This window comes from Lithobates pipiens, unplaced genomic scaffold (genome assembly GCF_037356315.1).
Source record: "Lithobates pipiens isolate NorthernLeopardFrog02 unplaced genomic scaffold, aLitPip1_a1.2 Scaffold_13, whole genome shotgun sequence".
NCBI lineage: Eukaryota > Metazoa > Chordata > Amphibia > Anura > Ranidae > Lithobates > Lithobates pipiens.
In genome coordinates, this window is record NW_027507718.1 from 124,487,131 (window position 1) to 124,506,565 (window position 19,435).

The 19,435-nt window shown below is 47.0% G+C and overlaps 1 protein-coding gene across 3 annotated transcripts in view; it reads right to left on the bottom strand.

The window, feature by feature from the left end:
• The window catches only part of CPAMD8 (C3 and PZP like alpha-2-macroglobulin domain containing 8), a 356,744-nt gene that overhangs the window by 27,111 nt on the left and 310,198 nt on the right, over positions 1 to 19,435 (bottom strand). For all 3 annotated transcript variants that reach the window (XM_077475516.1, XM_077475515.1, XM_077475514.1), the window contains exon 40: positions 6,342 to 6,554. In XM_077475516.1, the coding sequence (XP_077331642.1) occupies positions 6,342 to 6,554 (213 nt within the window). The remainder of the gene's footprint in view (positions 1 to 6,341; positions 6,555 to 19,435) is intronic.

Sequence of the window (19,435 nt, forward strand, 5' to 3'; positions counted from 1 at the left end):
CCCACTGCTGAGTTAAATCACATCAAGCTCATGATGGCATTCTCTAGCTATTTCCATAGTCTATCCAGTTTTCCTTTGCCTCTTTCCTCACTGCTACAAGTTCTCATCAGTTGTTAGGATCCACAATGTTTCCTTGCATCCACCCCCATGCGTATGTGTTCTGTGTTTGGATAGGTCGACTGATTTACTACAATAACCCTAAAACATACTGCCATTTAAAATAGGATTTTTAAAACAGCTTACTTGTAAAATCCTTTTCTTTGAAGTACATCACGGGACACAGGCTCATAGTAGTTACGATGTGGGTTATAGGCCACCTTCAGGTGATGGACACTGGCACACCCTAAGACAAAAAGTGCAGTCCCTATATAACCCCTCCCACTAATGGGAGTACCTCAGTTTTGTAGCAAAGCAATGCACGTGTATACCAAAGAAGGGAGGGACTTCTGTGTCCCGTGATGTACTTCAAAGAAAGGGATTTTACAGGTAAGCTGTTTTAGAAATCCTATTTTCTTATGGTACATCACAGGACACAGAGCCATAGTAGTCACTCTATGGGATGTCCCATAGCAATGCCAACTGATGGGAGACACAACAAAGGTAGGGCACTAAGAGACTAGAGGACTTATACAGCAGCCTAAAGTATGCTGCGCCAAAAGGCAATATCCTGATCACTTTTACATCTACTTGATAGAATCTGGTAAATGTATGGACTGAAGACCATGTTGCGGTCTTGCAGATCTGAACCATGGAGGCTTGCTGATGCACTGCCAAAGAAGCAACAACAGCCCTGGTGGAGTGCGCTTCAATATGAAAAGGTGGAGTTTTCCTTTTTAAACCATAAGCTCGAACAATCGCTTGACTAATCCATTTAGAAATAGTAGATTTGGACGCTGCCTGTCCTCTTTTAGGACTGTCTGGCAACACAAACAAAACATCTGTTTTACGAATCTGAGCGGTCACCTTCAAACAGACCTTGACCGCTCTCACCACATCAAGAGAATGTAGTGACCTTTCTTCCACAGAATGAGGTTCTGGAAAAAATGAAGGCAGAACAATATCTTGGTTTAAATGAAAACCTGACACTATCTTCGGTAGGAAATTAGGATGAGGCCACAATATAACCTTATTATTATGAATAATCAAATATGGCTCTTTACAAGAAAGAGTAGCCAACTCTGATACTCTTCTTGCAGAAGATATGGCAATAAAGAAAATGATTTTCCTCGTCAAGGGGTCCAAGGTAATATCTCGTATTGGCTCAAAAGGCTGTCTGTAATGCCGACAGGAAAGTCCCAAGGGTTCAGGGGTGACCTAACTGGAGGATTAATCCATGATACCGCCTGAATAAAGTTACAAACCAGAGAGTGTGAAGCAAGTGGTCGTTGAAAAAACACTGATAAGGCCAACACCTGGCCTTTGATAGTACTCAAGGCCAGCTTCATTTCCAATCCCATCTGTAGAAATTCAAGGATCCTATCTATGACATATTTCTTGCGGTGCCAACCTCTGGATTCACACCAGGAGACATATGCCTTCCAGACTCTATAGTATATGACTCTGGAGGCCGGCTTCCAAGCATTAACTAAAGTAGAAACTACTGAAGCTGACAGCCCACGGTCTTTCAGAATGTGGGTCTCAATAGACAGACCGTTAAATTTAGCACTTGGAAGGTAGAATGGAATACCGGACCTTGAGAGAGAAGGTCTGGCCATAGTGGTAGAGTCCATGGGTCCCCTACCACCACCTTTACGATCTCTGCAAACCAAGATCTCCTGGGCCACGCCAGGGCCATAAGAATCACCTCCTTCCCTTCATGCTTGATCCTGCGAAGAAGGCACCAAAGAACAGGAGGGAACGCACAGATCAGTCAATATTGACAGAAAGATGTCGGGGTGAAGAGACCATTCTCCCGAAACAACTGTTGGCGACTCAAATAGTCTGCCTGCCAATTCTCTATCCCTGGAATGAAGATTTCTGACAGACAAGGAATGTTGTCTTCTGCCCAAGATAGGATATGATTCACCTCTCTTTGGGCCGCACAACTTCTCGTGCCCCCTTGATGATTGATATAGGCCACTGCTGTGGCATTGTCGGATTGGATTCTGACAAGACAATTCTGTAGTATGAGCGTCCAGGCCTTCAGGGCCAGGGGTACTGCCTGAATCTCTAGAATATTGATTCATTTCTGATTTGGACCATTTCCCTTGGACAGACGCATCTTCCAGGACTGCTCCATTGCCCAGAAGGCTGGCATCTGTTGTTACCACCTTCCAGGTAACTGGTAGAGAGGATTTTCCTTTTTGAAGATTCTTGGATATCAACCACCAATTGAGGCTCTGATGCACTTTGGGGGATAAACGTATTGGGAAGTCCAGAGCTTGGACCTTCTTGTTCCAAGTTGACAGGATACTGTTTTGCAGCAGTCTTGAATGAAACTGCACATAAGGAACGGCCTCGAAAGAAGCCACCATCTTTCCCAACAATTTCATGCAAAGTCGAATAGAAGGATTCTTCTTTGTTTTGACCAACTGAATCAGTTCCCTTATGGAACTGATCCTTTCTTGGGCCAAAAATGCCCTCTTCTGAACTGTAGATATGATCAGCCCAAGTGCTGCAATCTCCTTGATGGTTTTAAGGAGGATTTCTCTAGGCAGCTGTCTGTGGTGACCAAACTTTGGTTTAAGCGAGCTACCGATTGATCTGTCAAGAGTAGATCGTCCAAGTAGGCTAGTATCGTTATACCTTGAGCCCTTAACCGCTTCACGCCTGCCCTATAGCCGAAATACGGCTGCAGAGCAGACGCTATCTGCCGGGAGGCCGTTCCTGAACGGCCTCCTGTTTACTTCCGCAATGCGCGCTCCAGCGAGCGTGCATCGGGGAAGTTCTGTGCTGGCCGTGTCCCTCGGACACAGCCAGTCACAGATCGCTGTAAACGGCCAATCACAGCGGCCGTTTACAGCACGATCGGCGTGTCCAATGTGAGATGATCTCATATGTAAACATATGAGATCATCTCTCAGCGCCGCTCTCCCTCCTCACACAGACAGCGTGTGAGAAGGGAGAGATCAATGGCTGCAGCAGCCGTAAGTTAAAAATAAAAAGGAAAAAAAAAGTGCCATCCACCCCAGTGCAATACTCCCCCAGTGCCATCCGTCCCAGTGCCATCCTCCCCCAGTGCCATCCGCCCCAGTGCCATCCTTGCCCAGTGCCATCCTCCCCAGTGCCACCTGCTAGTGCTGTCTGTTCCCAGTGCTACCTGTTAGTGCTATCTGTCACCAGTGCCACCTGTTGTCACTGCCATCTGTCATCAGTGCCACGTATAAGTGCCATCTGTCATCAGTGCCACGTGTCATCAGTGCCACATAGTGCCATCTGTCATCAGTGCCACATATTAGTGCCATCTGTCATCAGTGCCACGTATAAGTGCCATTTGTCATCAGTGCCACCTGTCAGTGTCATGTGCCATCTGTTGTCAGTGTCACGTGTCATCAATGCCACTTATCAGTGCCATCTGTCATCAGTGTCACGCGTCATCGGTGCCACGTATTAGTGCCATCTGTCACCGGTGCCATGTATTAGTGCCACGTATCAGTGCCATCTGTCATCAGTGCCACGTATTAGTGCCACGTGTCATCAGTGCCACGTATAAGTGCCATCTGTCATCAGTGCCACATATAATTGCCATCTGTCATCAGTGCCACGTGTCATCAGTGCCACGTATCAGTGCCACCTGTCATCAGTGCCACCTGTCATCAGTGCCACGTGTCATTGTCCTGGTGCTCCCGGGCCTTCAAAAGTGTAATAGGTTGTCAACAAGTTAGATGTGTAATTTATGCTCCTAGAACATGTGACATGCTCCCTGCATGTTGGGCCTCTCTATGTGGCCAGGCTGTGAAAAAGTCCCACACATGTGGTATCGTAATACTCAGGAGGAGTAGCAGAATTTTTTGGGGGGTGTCATTTGTGGCATACACATGCCACGTGAGAGAAATAACCTATTACAATGACAATTTTGTGGAAAAAAAAAAATTAAAAATCTTAATTTTGCAAAGAATTGTGGGAAAAAATTACAACATCAAAAAGCTCACCATGCCTCTTACTAAATACCTTGGAATGTCTACTTTCCAAAAAGGGGTAATTTGGGGGGTATTTGTACTTTCCTGACTTGTTCGGGTCGCAAGAAGTGAGATAGTCCACCAGTAGATCAGATGTGATCAATTTTGTGCGATTCGCACCAAAGCTTGTAGACTCTCTAACTTTCTCAAAGGCCAAATAATATCCACTAATTTGGGTTATTTTTGCCAAAGACATGTAGCAGTATAAATAGTGGCCAAAATTTATGACGAAAAATTTATAATTTGCATAATTTTGTCACAGAAACAAAGAAATATGCGTTTTTTTTTCATTTATAGCGCAAAAAATAAAAACCCCAGAGGTGATCAAATACTACCAAAAGAAAGCTCTATTTGTGGGAAAAAAAGGACAAAAAATTCATTTGGGTACAGTGTTGCATGACTGAGTAATTGTCATTCAAAGTGTGAGAGCATCGAAAGCTGAAAATTGGTCTGGGCAGGAAGGGTGTTTAAGTGCCCAGTAAGCAAGTGGTTAATCTGGCTAAAGGAGGAGCCAGGATCTTTGTAAACATTCAAGGTGAGATAGCTAGACCGAAGGGCAGAGCTACAAACTGAAATTTTCTCCCTCGAATCGTAAATATTTCTGGTGAGAGGGGGAAAATCGGCACATGGAGAAGCATCCTTGATGTTGATTGACGCCAGAAGTTCTACACCTTGTAGGATGGAGACTACTGATCGGATTGACTCCATGCAAAAAGAGTAGATATTCAAAAACTGGTTTAGATCTTTGAGATCTAAAATGGGTCTGACATCCCCGTGGTACCGTGAAAAGGTTTGAATAAAAACCTAATCTTTGCTCTTCCAAGGGGACCATCCATATCACTCTTTGAGACAAGAGATGATCCAAAGCTAGAAAGAGAGACTTCTTTTTTACTGGATCTCTGGGAATGTTTGATCTGAGAAAACGAGGAGATGGGAATTCTTGGAAACTCTACTTTGTAACCTAAAGATATTGAGGAAGCCACCCACCTGTCTTGACATTTACCGTTGTTTTAGCGGCGGTCTGCGGCCGCTAGCGGGTGGTTTTAACCCCCGCTAGCGGTCGAAAAAGGGTTAAAACCCGCCACAAAGCGCCACTGCAGGGGCGCTTTGACGACAATATAGCCGTGCTGCCCCATTGATTTCAAAGATGCGGCTAGCAGGACTTTTTTCACCATCCTGCTAGCGCACCGCTCCAGTGTGAAAGCCCTCCGGCTTTCACACTGGAGTGAAAGGGGCCGGTTTTTTCAGGGGCTACACATGCACTATTTTTAGCGCTGTAGCACCTGAAAACTCCCCCAGTGTGAAAGGGGCCTAGGGGAAGGTTTGGCCTCTTTTTGGCTTTGAGTTGAGATGTTTACAATGTCAGCTGTTCACACTATCTGAGACCTAGAAGAAAACATTTTCTTTTAAAAGAGTTAAAAAATCCATAAAAACAGTCTGGTCTTTTAAAGTGTTTCATGCTATAAGGGTAAATGCCTGCAGTCAGAAATAAAAAAATATTTACTCTTAAAGAAAGTTCCAGACAGCAAGTAAAATCAATCAGTCAAATATTTGTGCCATCTAGGAAAGTGGGAACATGTATAAACTGGATATGACGTTCAATACAGTGGAGAAGAGGAAGTTCAAATGCCTACTGGAGTAGCGACCCACACAATTCAACTTTCAATGATACCACACTAATATATACAATGTATTGCTTAGCTGGTTCAGATTTTGGATTCCATCTTAGTGCACATAATGCAAACTGATAAACAAAGGCAGCTATTAAAGACCCAAGAACAGGAAGTAACATACATTTCTTGCAGGTGTAAATATACATCAAGGTGGCTATAATACAATTGCTAAACGAAGAACAGTCTATAACCAGGAAAAAAACGCATAAAACAGCAATATCAGCTAGAAATTTGAATAGGTAGAGGGAACATTTTGAAGAATTCAATAATGTTCAGTGTAATAAATATAAAAGTCTATAGCAGTAGCCAACAGTATATTGAGTAACTGTACATAACTTGCTAAATATCTAATGGGAGCATCAGCTGAAAAAATATAGCTGGATGGCTGAGATCATATATACTGTAAATAAATTACCAAGGAACTTAAGGTACAGCAAGACGTAAAAGGAAACTAAAACAGAGTTACATTTAAAAATTCCAATGACAGAAATGTTCATAAAATATGCCAAATATATACACTTTCAAATATTTGTTCATTTAATGAAAATACCTGGTACACACTGTGACATTGCCACTTGCTCAATTCTGGTGTTATTTCTGCATCCTGCAACTTCCATCTGACACTGGTTTTGATAAATTACACCATCAGATCCACAAACAGGTTCACCATCATATCCACAATCTCGGTAGCACATGCACCGCTCAAAACGTTCCTCTTCAGGGCAAAAATACCCGCCACTGCAGGGACCAGAAGGGGTAAATCCTGGAGAAAAGATAACGTCACAGTTACTGTAGCTGGGGTTAATTTCCGATTGACGTTCATTTTCACTACAAACGGAAACTTCAGTTTTTGGTTGAGTACTGATGCACTAAATCACTTGGGCTTACACAGGATGAGATTATGGAGATTTTCCAAAGCTTCTACACAAACTTATATCGTTCCCAGGCCCACTATACCATTCCTGAACTATATGAATATGTTGATACGATTGACTTCCCGGTGTTGCCCCTAGAACAGAAGATGTCCCTGGAATCGCCCATTTCTGTTGAGGAGATAACGCTCACCATTAAAAACTTTGTAAAACACAAGACCCCGGGTCCAGATGGATTCCCCATTGAATGGTATCTAGAATATCAGGATATCCTAGTCCCCAGACTGTGTAAACTTTTTTCAACCATTTTTGCACAGCGCTGCCTACCCCCATCCATGAAAGAAGCACTTATTGTATTAATTCCCAAACCCAACAAAGACCCGCATTACTGTGAATCATACAGACCAATCTCATTAATTAATACGGACCTGAAAATTTTATCTAAAATTCTAGCCACTCGATTAAATTCTATAATTAGCACCCTAATTAACCCAGATCAGACCGGCTTTATCCCCGGAAGATCTACCTATAGTAACGTTCGCAGATTATATACCAATCTACAGACCCCCAATCCACTAACAGTCCCTAGAGCGATTGTGTCTCTGGACGCCCATAAGGCGTTTGATTCAGTGGAATGGCCTTATCTCCTATATGTTATGGAAAAATTTGGCTTCGGACACAATGTTATTACCTGGATTAGAATATTGTATGACCAACCCATAGCACGCCTTCGGCTTAATGGTGTAATTTCTAAACCCTTTAGAATTCATAGAGGCACCCGGCAGGGTTGTCCTCTGTCACCCCTTCTATATGCGTTGGCAGTGGAGCCTCTGGCAAGGTTAAGGGGTTCCGCGGAGCTACAGGGCATGTGGATAGGGCCATTGGAAGAGCGTATATCACTATATGCCGATGATATGCTGCTTTATTTGTCGAATCCTAAATGTACGATTCCCAGGTTGCTACAGTTGATCACTGCTTTTGGCGCATATTCAGGGCTGAAGATTAATTGGACCAAATCCATTATATTCCCAATAGACTCAGATTCCCCTGATCAATTACCACAAAACTGTCCTCTGCAGATTGCCACAAAGTTTAAATACTTAGGGGTGGTGGTTCGGCTACCAATCTCAAAGTACATCCCAGATAATCTTCTCCCTTGTATAGCTTCCCTTAAGGTTAAACTTAATAACTGGGTTAACTTACCCCTTACGTTGATGGGGAGGGCCAATTTATTTAAAATGGTGTTTTTTCCCAAACTATTATACATCTTAGCAAACTGCCCGGTATATGTGCCCAAGGCGATTTTTCAAGAGATTGACTCTTTAGTATCCACATTTCTGTGGTCTCCTAAAAACCCACGGATAGCAATGACTACTCTGCAATTACCCATAAATAAGGGGGGACTGGCACTACCAAACCTGAGACTGTACTACTACGCCTCACAATTGGTATATGTACATTGGTGGCTGTTCCCACAATTGAATAATGCTGCGACTGCGGCAGAGGCAGCATTGCTTTCCTCCTATGAGGCACTATCGAACGTTGTATTTAGGGGGGGAGTTGCTGGGAGGAGTGGTACAGACATGATCAAGGTCTCTCTCAAAATCTTTAAAGTATGTCAGACACTGGTGCCTGAAGCCCACCCTACGATATCACCCAATCAGCCCATATGGAATAACTCTTCATTCCCACACTTTCGAGATTTACCTGCTGCAAGCAGATGGGCTGAAAGAGGCTTAAAATACGTTCACCAACTGTACGAGGAGGGGGGCTTTAAAACATTCCCAACGTTGCGACAGGAGCTGGGTATATCTGAGTCCTGGAGATTTAGATATTTACAACTGAAACACGCATTTGATTCTCAGTTGGGACTCAGGGATGTTTTCTTTCAGAATTCTACATTAGAGGGAGCGCTAGCACGACCAGAGCATGTTAAACTTGTTTCCACTTATTACAAGGTACTGAATGAACCTAGAGCTACTAGATTACAAATCCTGAAACAACAATGGACGAGGGATATACCTGAGCTTTCAGAGGGTAACTGGGAGGAACTCCTGGATACGTATTTTAGCACTGCTATCTCCGCCAGAGATAGAATGATACAGATACGTATTTTTCACAGGATATACTACACTCCTCTACGTCTTTTTCGTATGCGGAAAATACCTACCCCAGTGTGTCATAAGTGTGGTAGAGGGGAGGGAAACTTGTTACATATGCTATGGGACTGTGAGAAGATAAGACCATTTTGGTCTCAGATGACCCACTTTGCTGCGGTCACTTTTGACCTGCCCAATATATGTAGTCCTAAATGGTGTCTCCTCTCGGTGTTTGAGGAGGTAGATCTTAGTAGTTACCGTAAGCAATTTTTGCGCTTTCTGCTATATTATGCTAGGAAGACTATACTCTTACAATGGACACAAACCGCAATGATCTCCTTAAACAGATGGAAAGCCTTGATTAATCAGGACATACCGATATACAAAATAACATATGAGGCAAGGGGAAGGGCAGGAAAGTTTCTTAAAATATGGGGAGATTGGGTGGAAAAGGTAGAAACATGTGGAACTGCTGAATTGTGAACCTAACATTATATGAGAATACTACCATGGGACTCTCTTGACCTCAGAGGAATGGGTTTGTGCTTCGAACTTTTTGCCACCTGACTATCTTACATATGCGTGCAACAGTTTGTTTGTATGTTTGTTTATTGTTGTTTGGGTTTAGGGGGGGGGGGGGGAGAAAAAGTACACACTGAGGCCGCGTACACACGGGCGGATTGTCTGGCCAACTAAGTTCGTCAGACAATCCGACAGACAGTCCGTCCAAACTTTTGAATGAACGGACTTGCCCACACACAGCACTTTTTGAGCGGACTAATACGGCGGACTAAGTCCGCCATACAATCCGCTCTACTTTTGAAATGAACGGATTCGCCCACACACGCTGAGAAAAGTCCGCTCATTTTGAGCGCGTCTCCAGGTAGGCGGGGCCCGCGAAGGAGACGTCGCTGGCCCCGCCGCCTGGAATGGACTTAAAGGGGAACCCCAACGCCGAAAAAAATCGGCATGGGGGTGCCCCCCAAGTCCACAACAGACCCTTGTCCGAGCACGCTACCCGGCCGGCCAGGAAAGGGGGGCGAGCGAGCGCCCCCCCCCCTCCTGAGCCGTACCAGGCCACGTGCCCTCAACATGGGGGGTGCCTTGGGGAAGGGGGGCCACGCGGCCCCCCCACCCCAAAGCACCTTGTCCCCATGTTGATGAGGACAAGGGCCTCTTCCCGACAACCCTGGCCGTTGGTTGTCGGGGTCTGCGGGCGGGGGGCTTATCGGAATTCGGGAGCCCCCTTTAATAAGGGGGCCCCCGGATACCGACCCCCCACCCTATGTGAATGAGTATGGGGTACAATGTACCCCTACCCATTCACCTGTAAAATAAAAGTACCAAAAAAAACACAACACACGAGATAAAATATTTTATTGCACAGCTCCGGGGGTCTTCCGTCTTCGGGGGTCTTCTCGCCAGACTCCTCCGCTATCTTCTTGTAGCTCTTTTGCTAGCGGAGGAGTCCGGCTTTCTTCCTCCCCGCCGCCGGCCTCTTCTCCCGACTTCGGGGGTCTTGTCCCCCTCTTCGGTTCTTCTGCCGGGCCACCGCGCCTTCTTATAGCTCTTTTACAGGCGGTGGCCCGGTCTTCTGTCGCCGCCGTCGCCGCCGCCTTCCGTTCTTCTTCTTCGCCTTCTCCAGGAGATGTTGCCTCGACGATCTCTCCGGCCGGAATGCCAGGGCCGCGCTGCGCGGCCACTTATATAGTGACAATGGGGCGGTGTCACATGGTATATGTCACATGGGTTGGTCACATGGGTTGATGTCACATGGGGACTATGACATCGTAAGGGGGCGGGGTCACCATGTGACACCAACCCATGTGACATATACCATGTGACACCGCCCCATTGTCACTATATAAGTGGCCGCGCAGCGCGGCCCTGGCATTCCGGCCGGAGAGATCGTCGAGGCAACATCTCCTGGAGAAGACGAAGAAGAAGAAGAAGAACGGAAGGCGGCGGCGACAGAAGACCGGGCCACCGCCTGTAAAAGAGCTATAAGAAGGCGCGGTGGCCCGGCAGAAGAACCGAAGAGGGGGACAAGACCCCCGAAGTCCGGAGAAGAGGCCGGCGGCGGGGAGGAAGAAAGCCGGACTCCTCCGCTAGCAAAAGAGCTACAAGAAGATAGCGGAGGAGTCTGGCGAGAAGACCCCCGAAGACGGAAGACCCCCGGAGCTGTGCAATAAAATATTTTATCTCGTGTGTTGTGTTTTTTTTGGTACTTTTATTTTACAGGTGAATGGGTAGGGGTACATTGTACCCCATACTCATTCACATAGGGTGGGGGGTCGGTATCCGGGGGCCCCCTTATTAAAGGGGGCTCCCGGATTCCGATAAGCCCCCCGCCCGCAGACCCCGACAACCAACGGCCAGGGTTGTCGGGAAGAGGGCCTTGTCCTCATCAACATGGGGACAAGGTGCTTTGGGGTGGGGGGGGGCCGCGTGGCCCCCCCTTCCCCAAGGCACCCCCCATGTTGAGGGCACGCGGCCTGGTACGGCTCAGGAGGGGGGGGGGGCGCTCGCTCGCCCCCCTTTCCTGGCCGGCCGGGTAGCGTGCTCGGACAAGGGTTTGTTGTGGACTTGGGGGGCACCCCCACGCCGATTTTTTTCGGCGTTGGGGTTCCCCTTCAAGTCCATACCAGGCGGCGGGGCCCGCGACGTCTCCGTCGCGTGCTCCGCCTACCTGGATACCCGCTCGAAATGAGCAGACTTTTCTCCGGGCGGGAAAAGTCCGCTCATTTCGAAAGTACAGCGGACTGGCACACACACGGGCGGACTGTCCGCTCAAACCAAGTTTGGACGGACAATCTTACGGAAATTCCGTAAGACTTTGTTCGTCAGACTGTCTGCTGAAAAAGTCCTCTGAAGCCCACACACGAGCGGACTGTCCGCTCAAATGTGTTTCGGCGGACTAAGTTGGGCAGACAGTCCGCCCGTGTGTACGCGGCCTTACTGAATAAATGAAGCACAGGGAAGCTAAAAACGTAAGACTTGATACCATACATGATGTCCTGTTTATATTACACCCTGATGTACAATGTCTGTTATATCATACCTGTCTGTACCAATTACTAATAATAAAAAAAAAAGAAGTTTAAAAAAAAAAAATCACTTGGGCTATTTGCTTACCTAAATTACTGTAGTACTGAGGTTTCCTTAGTAATTTGTTTCTTTGTTACAATCAGGGCAGGACTTAGGGTGGTGGGGGCCCCTGGGCTTGAGTCACTTTCGGGCCCTACCTTCTATACATTTCCATATTTATCGGCGTATAACACGTGCTGGCATATAACACGCACCCCAAGTTTAGGAGGGAATTTTAAGGATAAAACTTTTAGGAGGGAAGTTAAAAGGAAAAAAAAAATTACATTTAAATGCCCATCAATGCAGCCTTGCCCATCCATCTGCAGCCTTGTCATTTGCAGGCTTGTCATTGCAGTCTTGAAGTTTAAAAATGGCGCTGCCGAGATACAGAGTCCTGTGTATCTCAGCGGCTCTCGGGCCCTCTCACAGTCCCGAGCGGAGCCGATAGTAGTCGAGTGTACTCGGCTCGGCTCACAGTCACGCCCAGTCCCTGTGTTTTGTCCATGGGCGGGACTGGGCATAACTGAGTGGAGCCGAGCCGGGTACACTCGGCTATGTATCTTGGTGGGGCCCCCTATTGGGTGGGGCCCATGGGCTTGAGCCCAGTCAAGCCCAATGGTAAGTCCTGCCCTGGTTACAATAAACAGGGCCCATAGTGTTTTAAACGCACAAAATAAAGAAATAAGAAAAAAACCTAAACACCAAAACAGTTCTTTTCATATTGCCGCTTACCTGTTATTATAAGGCCTGGTTCACACCTATGCAGGTTGTAGTTTGCATATTCCAGGTGCATTTTTCAACACACGGTTTTGATCCATTGAAGTCTATGGAACCAAAACTAGAAAAAAAGTCCCTGGCCCTTTCCATAAAATGCCCAGATGTGAACTACATCCAAAGGAAACCATGTTAAATGGACTGTAGTGTGTTTCTGCAAAACTTAAAATGCATTAAAAAAATTCATAGGTGTGAACCAGGCCTCAGCGGTGGTCAAATTCATTTTTTTAGGCTTTTCTTAAATTATTTTCACCTGTTGATCCAGTAATCTGTTTTTCAACTTCCTTTAATAGACCAAGTCACCCAGCCAAAGTGGCAGTTAGAGTTTAAGACATTGATAAGTGTGCTTACAATGGTCAGCTTTTATCATTTATGTAAAACCTTTATACCAAAAGGAAAAAAAGCTGTTGCTGTAACTGCTTAAAAAGGGTTAGCTAGAGCTTGGCTTTAATCTGATAGTCAAGGCCATCTAAATCTACTAGTCCAACACTATCCTCTCCCCAGTTTTCATTGCAACTCCTGTGGCGTGGAGACACCCTAATGCCGGGTACACACGAGTGGAATTTCCGACAGAAGAAGTCAAACGGGAGCTTTTCATTGTATATTCTGATCGTGTGTATCCAGGGCCACAATCAGAAATGTTGGGGCCCCTTAGACAGCTTTAGCACTGGGCCTGGCCACCAACATTCCCCAGGATCCACCCACTGGCCATCCCACCGAATCCTCTGTGAATTGAGAGGGATAGAATTTACAGCTTACCAATACTTAGATGTGGTGGCTGCATTCATTTTATTTTTTTAGGCTTTTTTTATTTTCTGTTTTCCCCTTGTGATCTGGCCAGTAACACACCTGCATCAGAGTGCCCCCACTCTGGATGAAGGAGCAACAGAGACACCTTTGGACAGCAGTCTGAGGGGCAGGGGGGAGGGGAGTGTTAGATGGTCTATCAGATTTAGGTGAGAGAGAGAGAGAGAGAGAGAGAGAGAGAGAGAGAGAGAGGGAGAGAGGGAGAGAGGGAGAGAGGGAGAGAGAGAGGGGGGACGGGCAGGGAGAGATAGAAGGGGCAGGGAGAGAGAGAGGGGGGAGGCAGGGAAAAAGAAGGGGGTCAGGGAGAGAGAGTGGGGTAGTCAGGGAGAGAGAGGGGGGCCAGGGGGAGAGAGAGAGGGGGGTAGGGGAGAGCAGGGAGGTCAGGAGGAGAGAAAGGGGGTCACGTGAGAGCAGGGAGGTCAGGGGGATAGGGGGGTCAGGGTGAGAGCAGGGAAGTCAAAGGAGCAAGAAAAGGGGAATCAGGGAGATAGAGGGGGGTCAGGGGGAGAGAGAGGGGGAGTCAGGGAGAGAGGAGGGTCAGGGAGAGAGAGGGAGTCAGGGACAAAGAGGGGGTCAGGGAGAAAGAGGGGGTCAGGGAGAGAGCATGAGGGTCAGGGAGAGAGCAGGAGGGTCAAGGTTGAGAGAGGGGGGTCAGGGTGAGAGCAGGGAGGTCAGGGGGAGAGAGAGGGGGGTCAGGGAGAGAGGAGGGTCAGGGAGAGAGAGGGGGTCAGGGAAAGAGCAGGAGGGTCAGGGAGAAAGCAGGGAGGTCAGAGGGAGAGAGAGGGGGTCAGGGAGAGAGGAGGGGGTCAGGGAGAGAGCAGGAGGGTCAGAGAGAGAGAGGGAGGTCAGGGAGAGAGAGGGGGGTCAGGAAGAGAGCAGGGAGGTCAGGGGAGAGAGCAGGGGGTCAGGGGGAGAGAGGGGGGTCAGGGAGAGAGGGGGGTCAGGGAGAGAGAGGGGATCAGTTGGAGAGAGCAGGAGGGTCTAGGGTAGAGAGAAGGGGGTCGGGGAGAGAAGGTGGGTCAGGGAGAGAAGGGGGATAAGGGAGAGGGAGGGGGGATAAGGGAGAGAGCAGGGTGGTCAGGGAGAGAGAGATGACAGGGTTTGGTCACAGTGCTCACTTACTTGGAAGGTCCCTGGGGGCCCTCAGTCAGCGGCTTCTTTCAGTGTGGCTGTTGGCTACTTAATCTTCCCTCCCCCACATCCCCTTAACACATACATTAGCACATGAACAGGGAGAGAGGGTCGGGAGAAAGGATGTATGTGTGAAGCTCAGGCATGCTGGACGGGACAGAGCAGTGTTTCCTTCCAGGAAAGCCGAACCTCCCGAGGTGCCTGTCACTACACACTGAGGCCAGAAAATGGTTAGGAGGACTGAGCATCTTAGCGGCCATCAAAGGAGGGGGAGAAGAGGAGCAGGTGGATGGAACCACGGAATTCTGGGGGGTGGGCACTCATTTCTGCGCCCCTCAAGTACATCGGGTAACTGGGAGTCAGAAGCTAGTTCAGTGGGCAGCACCAACGGGAATTGGGACTAGTGTAGGCAGGGCAAAAGAACAAAGTGGAGGTGCCAACTTGGAGCCCGGGTGTCCTGAGGGACCGGGCCCCTCAGGTCGCTCGGGCCCCTTACACTTGTATGGGCTGTTCCCTCCTGATGGCGGCCCTGTGTGTATGCCCCATCGGACTTTTTACGTCTAAAATTCTGACGGACCTAGAAAGAGAACATGTTCTAAATTTTTCTAACGGAACAAATTCCTATCGGGAAAACCGCTCGTCTGTATACTGTTCCGACATACCAAAAACAAGGCATGCTCTGAAGCAAGTACGAGACAGAAGCTATTGGCTACTGGCTATTGAACTTCCTTTTTCTAGTCCCGTCATACGTGTTGTTCGCCACTGCATTCTTGATGGTCGGATTTTGGTGTGTGACCGTGTGTATGCAAGACAGCTTCAGTGGAATTCCGTTGGAGAAACCTTCAGAGTTTATTCCGACTGAAAAAACGCTTGTGTGTACACGGCATAAGACAGGAAGTGTGTGACTGGCTGGATCAATAGGTCAAAATAAAGTTTAAAAAAGCACACATTTAAGGATGGTAAGCTGCAGTATATTACAGATTTGTTTTATACATTTTAATGTCAGCCTCCATGGCTGCTTATACTTGCCTGGGCACCCTGGTTGAAAAAGGCTGGTCTAATGACATACGGCCATAGACAGGTCCTTGAGGCCCTGGGTTTATATGAGCTGGGTTGAATGACACTGAGAAGTAATTTAACCTAGAAAAAGACCGTTGGTGCATGGCAGAGTGCTGCAGGCAGGGAAAAAACTGAGGCAAGAACTACTTTTTTTTTTTTTACCAGATGCTAGCGAATATAACTTTTTAAAATGTGTGCTAAAGCTAAACTTTAAAAATGAAGTATTGTGTGGCTCCCCCTCTATTGCATACTGCAGGATAATTGCTTGTTTAGTATTGGGAAAAGGAAGGGGTAGTGAAAAGTAGAGTCCCTTTACGCCCTAACGTACAATGCAGGACCCTCACTTACCCTGTGCCACTGGCGGTGGTTCATGGGCTCACCCATTTCTCCAGGAAGCCGATGACCATGGTAACTTCAAGATGTTGAGGGAGAGGAAATCCAGGAACATCCATTCTCCAATCTCCTCTGCAATGAATGAACTTGGAAACTATTTGCATTTGGCACTTCCGGTTTCAGTTCATTCATTCTCTGGCTACTGTGGTCAGGGAAGCAGCTAATAAAGCACAATCTGTGCTTGTGTTTGATTATCTGCAGTTGAGGGGAGAGGAGACATTGGTTTCTTTGTAAAGAGAACCTGTCACCTGCCCGTGCTATCAATTCATGTTAGCGCTTGTGCTTCTCCATACAAGGTCTAATAAAAACAAGCATAACAGTGTCAAGGCCATTTAGTATAACCACTTGAAGACCAGGCTTTTGTTGGCACTTTTTATTTACAAGTTTAAATCAGTATTTTTTGGTAGAAAATTACTTATATCCCCCAAATATACTTTTTTTTTAGCAGAGTCCCTAGGGAATAAAATGGCGATCGTTGCAATTTTTTATGTCACACGATGTTTGCGCAGCGGTTTTGCAAACACAATTTTTTTTAGAAAAAAAATAACACTTTAATGATAAAAAAAAAAAGCACAATATATACAGTTGTGCTCATAAGTTTACATATCCTGGCAAATTTTATGATTTCTTGGTCATTTTTGAGAATATGAATGGTAACACAAAAACTTTTCTTTCACTCGTGCTTAGTGTTTGGCTGAAGCCATTTATTATCAGTCAACTATGTTTACGCTTTTTCTTTTACAAAAGTTTTTATTATTATTAATTGCATTCCAATACAATAGGCTTTCATACAAATCACAGTTCAGGTGTTTCACAGTATAATATTAAGTAAAGCAGGCTATTGCCCAAGCGATGCCAACATTTTCTGTGTCCGGGTGAACCCGGGTGTTCACATGACTGCAACAGAAGCTTGTCGTTCAATACTATGACAGCCCATAGTAATCATCTACTGTAAATTGGAAAGACCAAAGAAAGAAAGAGAAGAAAGGGGGGGGTAGAGGAAGAGAGAGGGGAGGGGGGGGAAGAGAATGGGTTCACAGGGTGTGCACAGCCGATCCTTACAATGACAATATAGCGACATCGAATCTAGGAGAATAATGATACGCGATCCAGGGCTGCCAGACACGTAGGAACTTGGCATGAGTGTCAGAAAGAACAGAAGACAATTTTTCGTTGACCATAACATCATTCAATCGATTCTTAACTGCCTCGAAGCTCAGGGCTGGGGTTCTCCATGCTCTGGCTATTGTCAACTTAGTTGCAGTAAAAAGATGTTGCGCCAATTGGCGCTCTGGGCGCAATAGCGCAGTGATTGGTTTGCCAAGGAGTGCCTCAAACGGATCCCTTTTAAGATTTACTCGAAGCAGGCTACGGAGCAATGCGTACACCCTGACCCAAAGTCTGCACACCCGCGGGCACGTCCACCAAATATGGGCCATAGTGCCCTCTTGGGCACATTCCCTGAAACAAAGAGGGGAACAGGATGGGGCAAAGCGAGCCAGGCGCGTCGGGGTATAATACCACCGGTATAACACCTTATATGCATTTTCCAGAATTACTACGTTGCGCGAGCAGTTGGATATGGCTAGGGTCATTGCCTGCCAGTCCTCCGGATCCAGCTTCTTCCCCAACTCTCTCTCCCACTGCAAATGATAAGACCGCACTGGAGGTCTCCTCTTTGAGATCAGAGCTGAGTAAATCATAGATATCAGACCAGGAGAGTGGGGCCTGGATTTGCAGATGCTCTCAAACGGGTCAACCTGTATGGGGCGTCCTGCGATTTAAGGAGACTCTGGAGGAAATGACGGATCTGTAGATATCTGTAATATTCTCGTAGCGGTATGTCATGCGACGAGCGCAGAACATCATATGTTAAGATCCTAGTGGGAGTAAGCAAGGAATGTACGTTGCCAAATCCATTCATGGTCCACCACTTGAATTGCGCTGGGTGATCAAGACCCGGAGGGAAAAGTGGGCAATGCAAAAGTCGCAACAGTGGGAGATGGGGAGAAGCCAGCCCCGCCGAGTACTTCACCGAGTCCCAAACTCGCAGCGTATGAACCATACAAGGCCCTGTTATCTTAGGGCGATGTATAGGTGGGAGCCATGGTAATGAAGAGATTGGGACGGGGTCAGCCTCAAGCAGATCAATAGTCGCCCATAGCGGGAGTTGATACGTCTCATGGAGGTGAGAGAGCGGAGCAATGGTGGCAGCTACGTAGTAGTCTCTTATATTCGGGACCGAGAGGCCCCCATTACTTCTGTTGGCGAACAGGATTTGTTTATTAATACGGGGGCGAGATGATCCCCAGATAAATTGCAGGATCCTACGCTGATGGGTATTGAGGACGTGGGAGGGAATCGGGATGGGGAGAACCCTAAAATAGTAAAGTAGTTTCGGAAGGTACGCCATTCTGTTGGCCGTTATTCTCCCGAACCATGAAAGAGGTAAAGAGGACCACGCTGACAACATATCCGTTAATTTCTTGAATAATGGTGGATAATTCGCCTGATATGTCGATGTGAGACGGATTCCCAAATAAGGCAAGGAGGAGACCCACTGGTAAGGAAAGGCCAATTGCAAGTCCCTCAGTAACTCCACAGAGAGGTTAGTCGACAATGCCTTCGACTTAGATGAGTTAATCTGGAGTCCTGAGAGAGACGCAAAGGTTTGCAACAGTGTGTGTAAATTTGGCAGGGAAGTTCTAGGAGAGGTGACAGAAAGAAGAATGTCGTCAGCGAATAAGGAAATCTTATGGGGGCAACCTGCTATTTCTATGCCCCTGATATCTGGATGAGCTCTTATTGCCTCCGCCAGAGGTTCCAGTGCCAACACAAAAAGAAGGGGAGACAGCAGACACCCCTGGCGGGTTCCCCTGCTGACATTAAACATGGGGGATTCAAATTCGTAATATTTAACTTTTGCTCGGGGGGAATCATATAGGGCTGACATCCAAGTCATAAAGGAAGTCCCGAATCCATAGTGCCGTCGGACAGACATGAGATAGGGCCAAGATAAGGAGTCAAAGGCCTTATTTATATCAAGGGAGAGAAGCATGGATTCCAGGGAGCGAGCCTGGGCTATATGTTGGAGTTGAACTATACGTCGAATTGCATCTCCCGCCTGTTTATGAGGTACGAAGCCAACCTGATCTTTTTTTATTAACTGGGGGAGAAAAGAGTTTAATCGAGTCGCCAAGATTTTTGTCAAGAGTTTCATATCTACATTAATGAGCGAGATAGGCCTGAAATTGGCCCAAGATGAGTGGTCACGGTCCGGTTTAGGAATCATCACCACGTTTGCTGTCAGAAGATCGGGGGTGAGAGGATAGCCGTTTTTCACCGAATTGTACATTGCCACCAGGTGGGGAGCTATCACCGATGCCAGCTTCCTATAATAAAGTGCGGTGTACCCGTCAGGC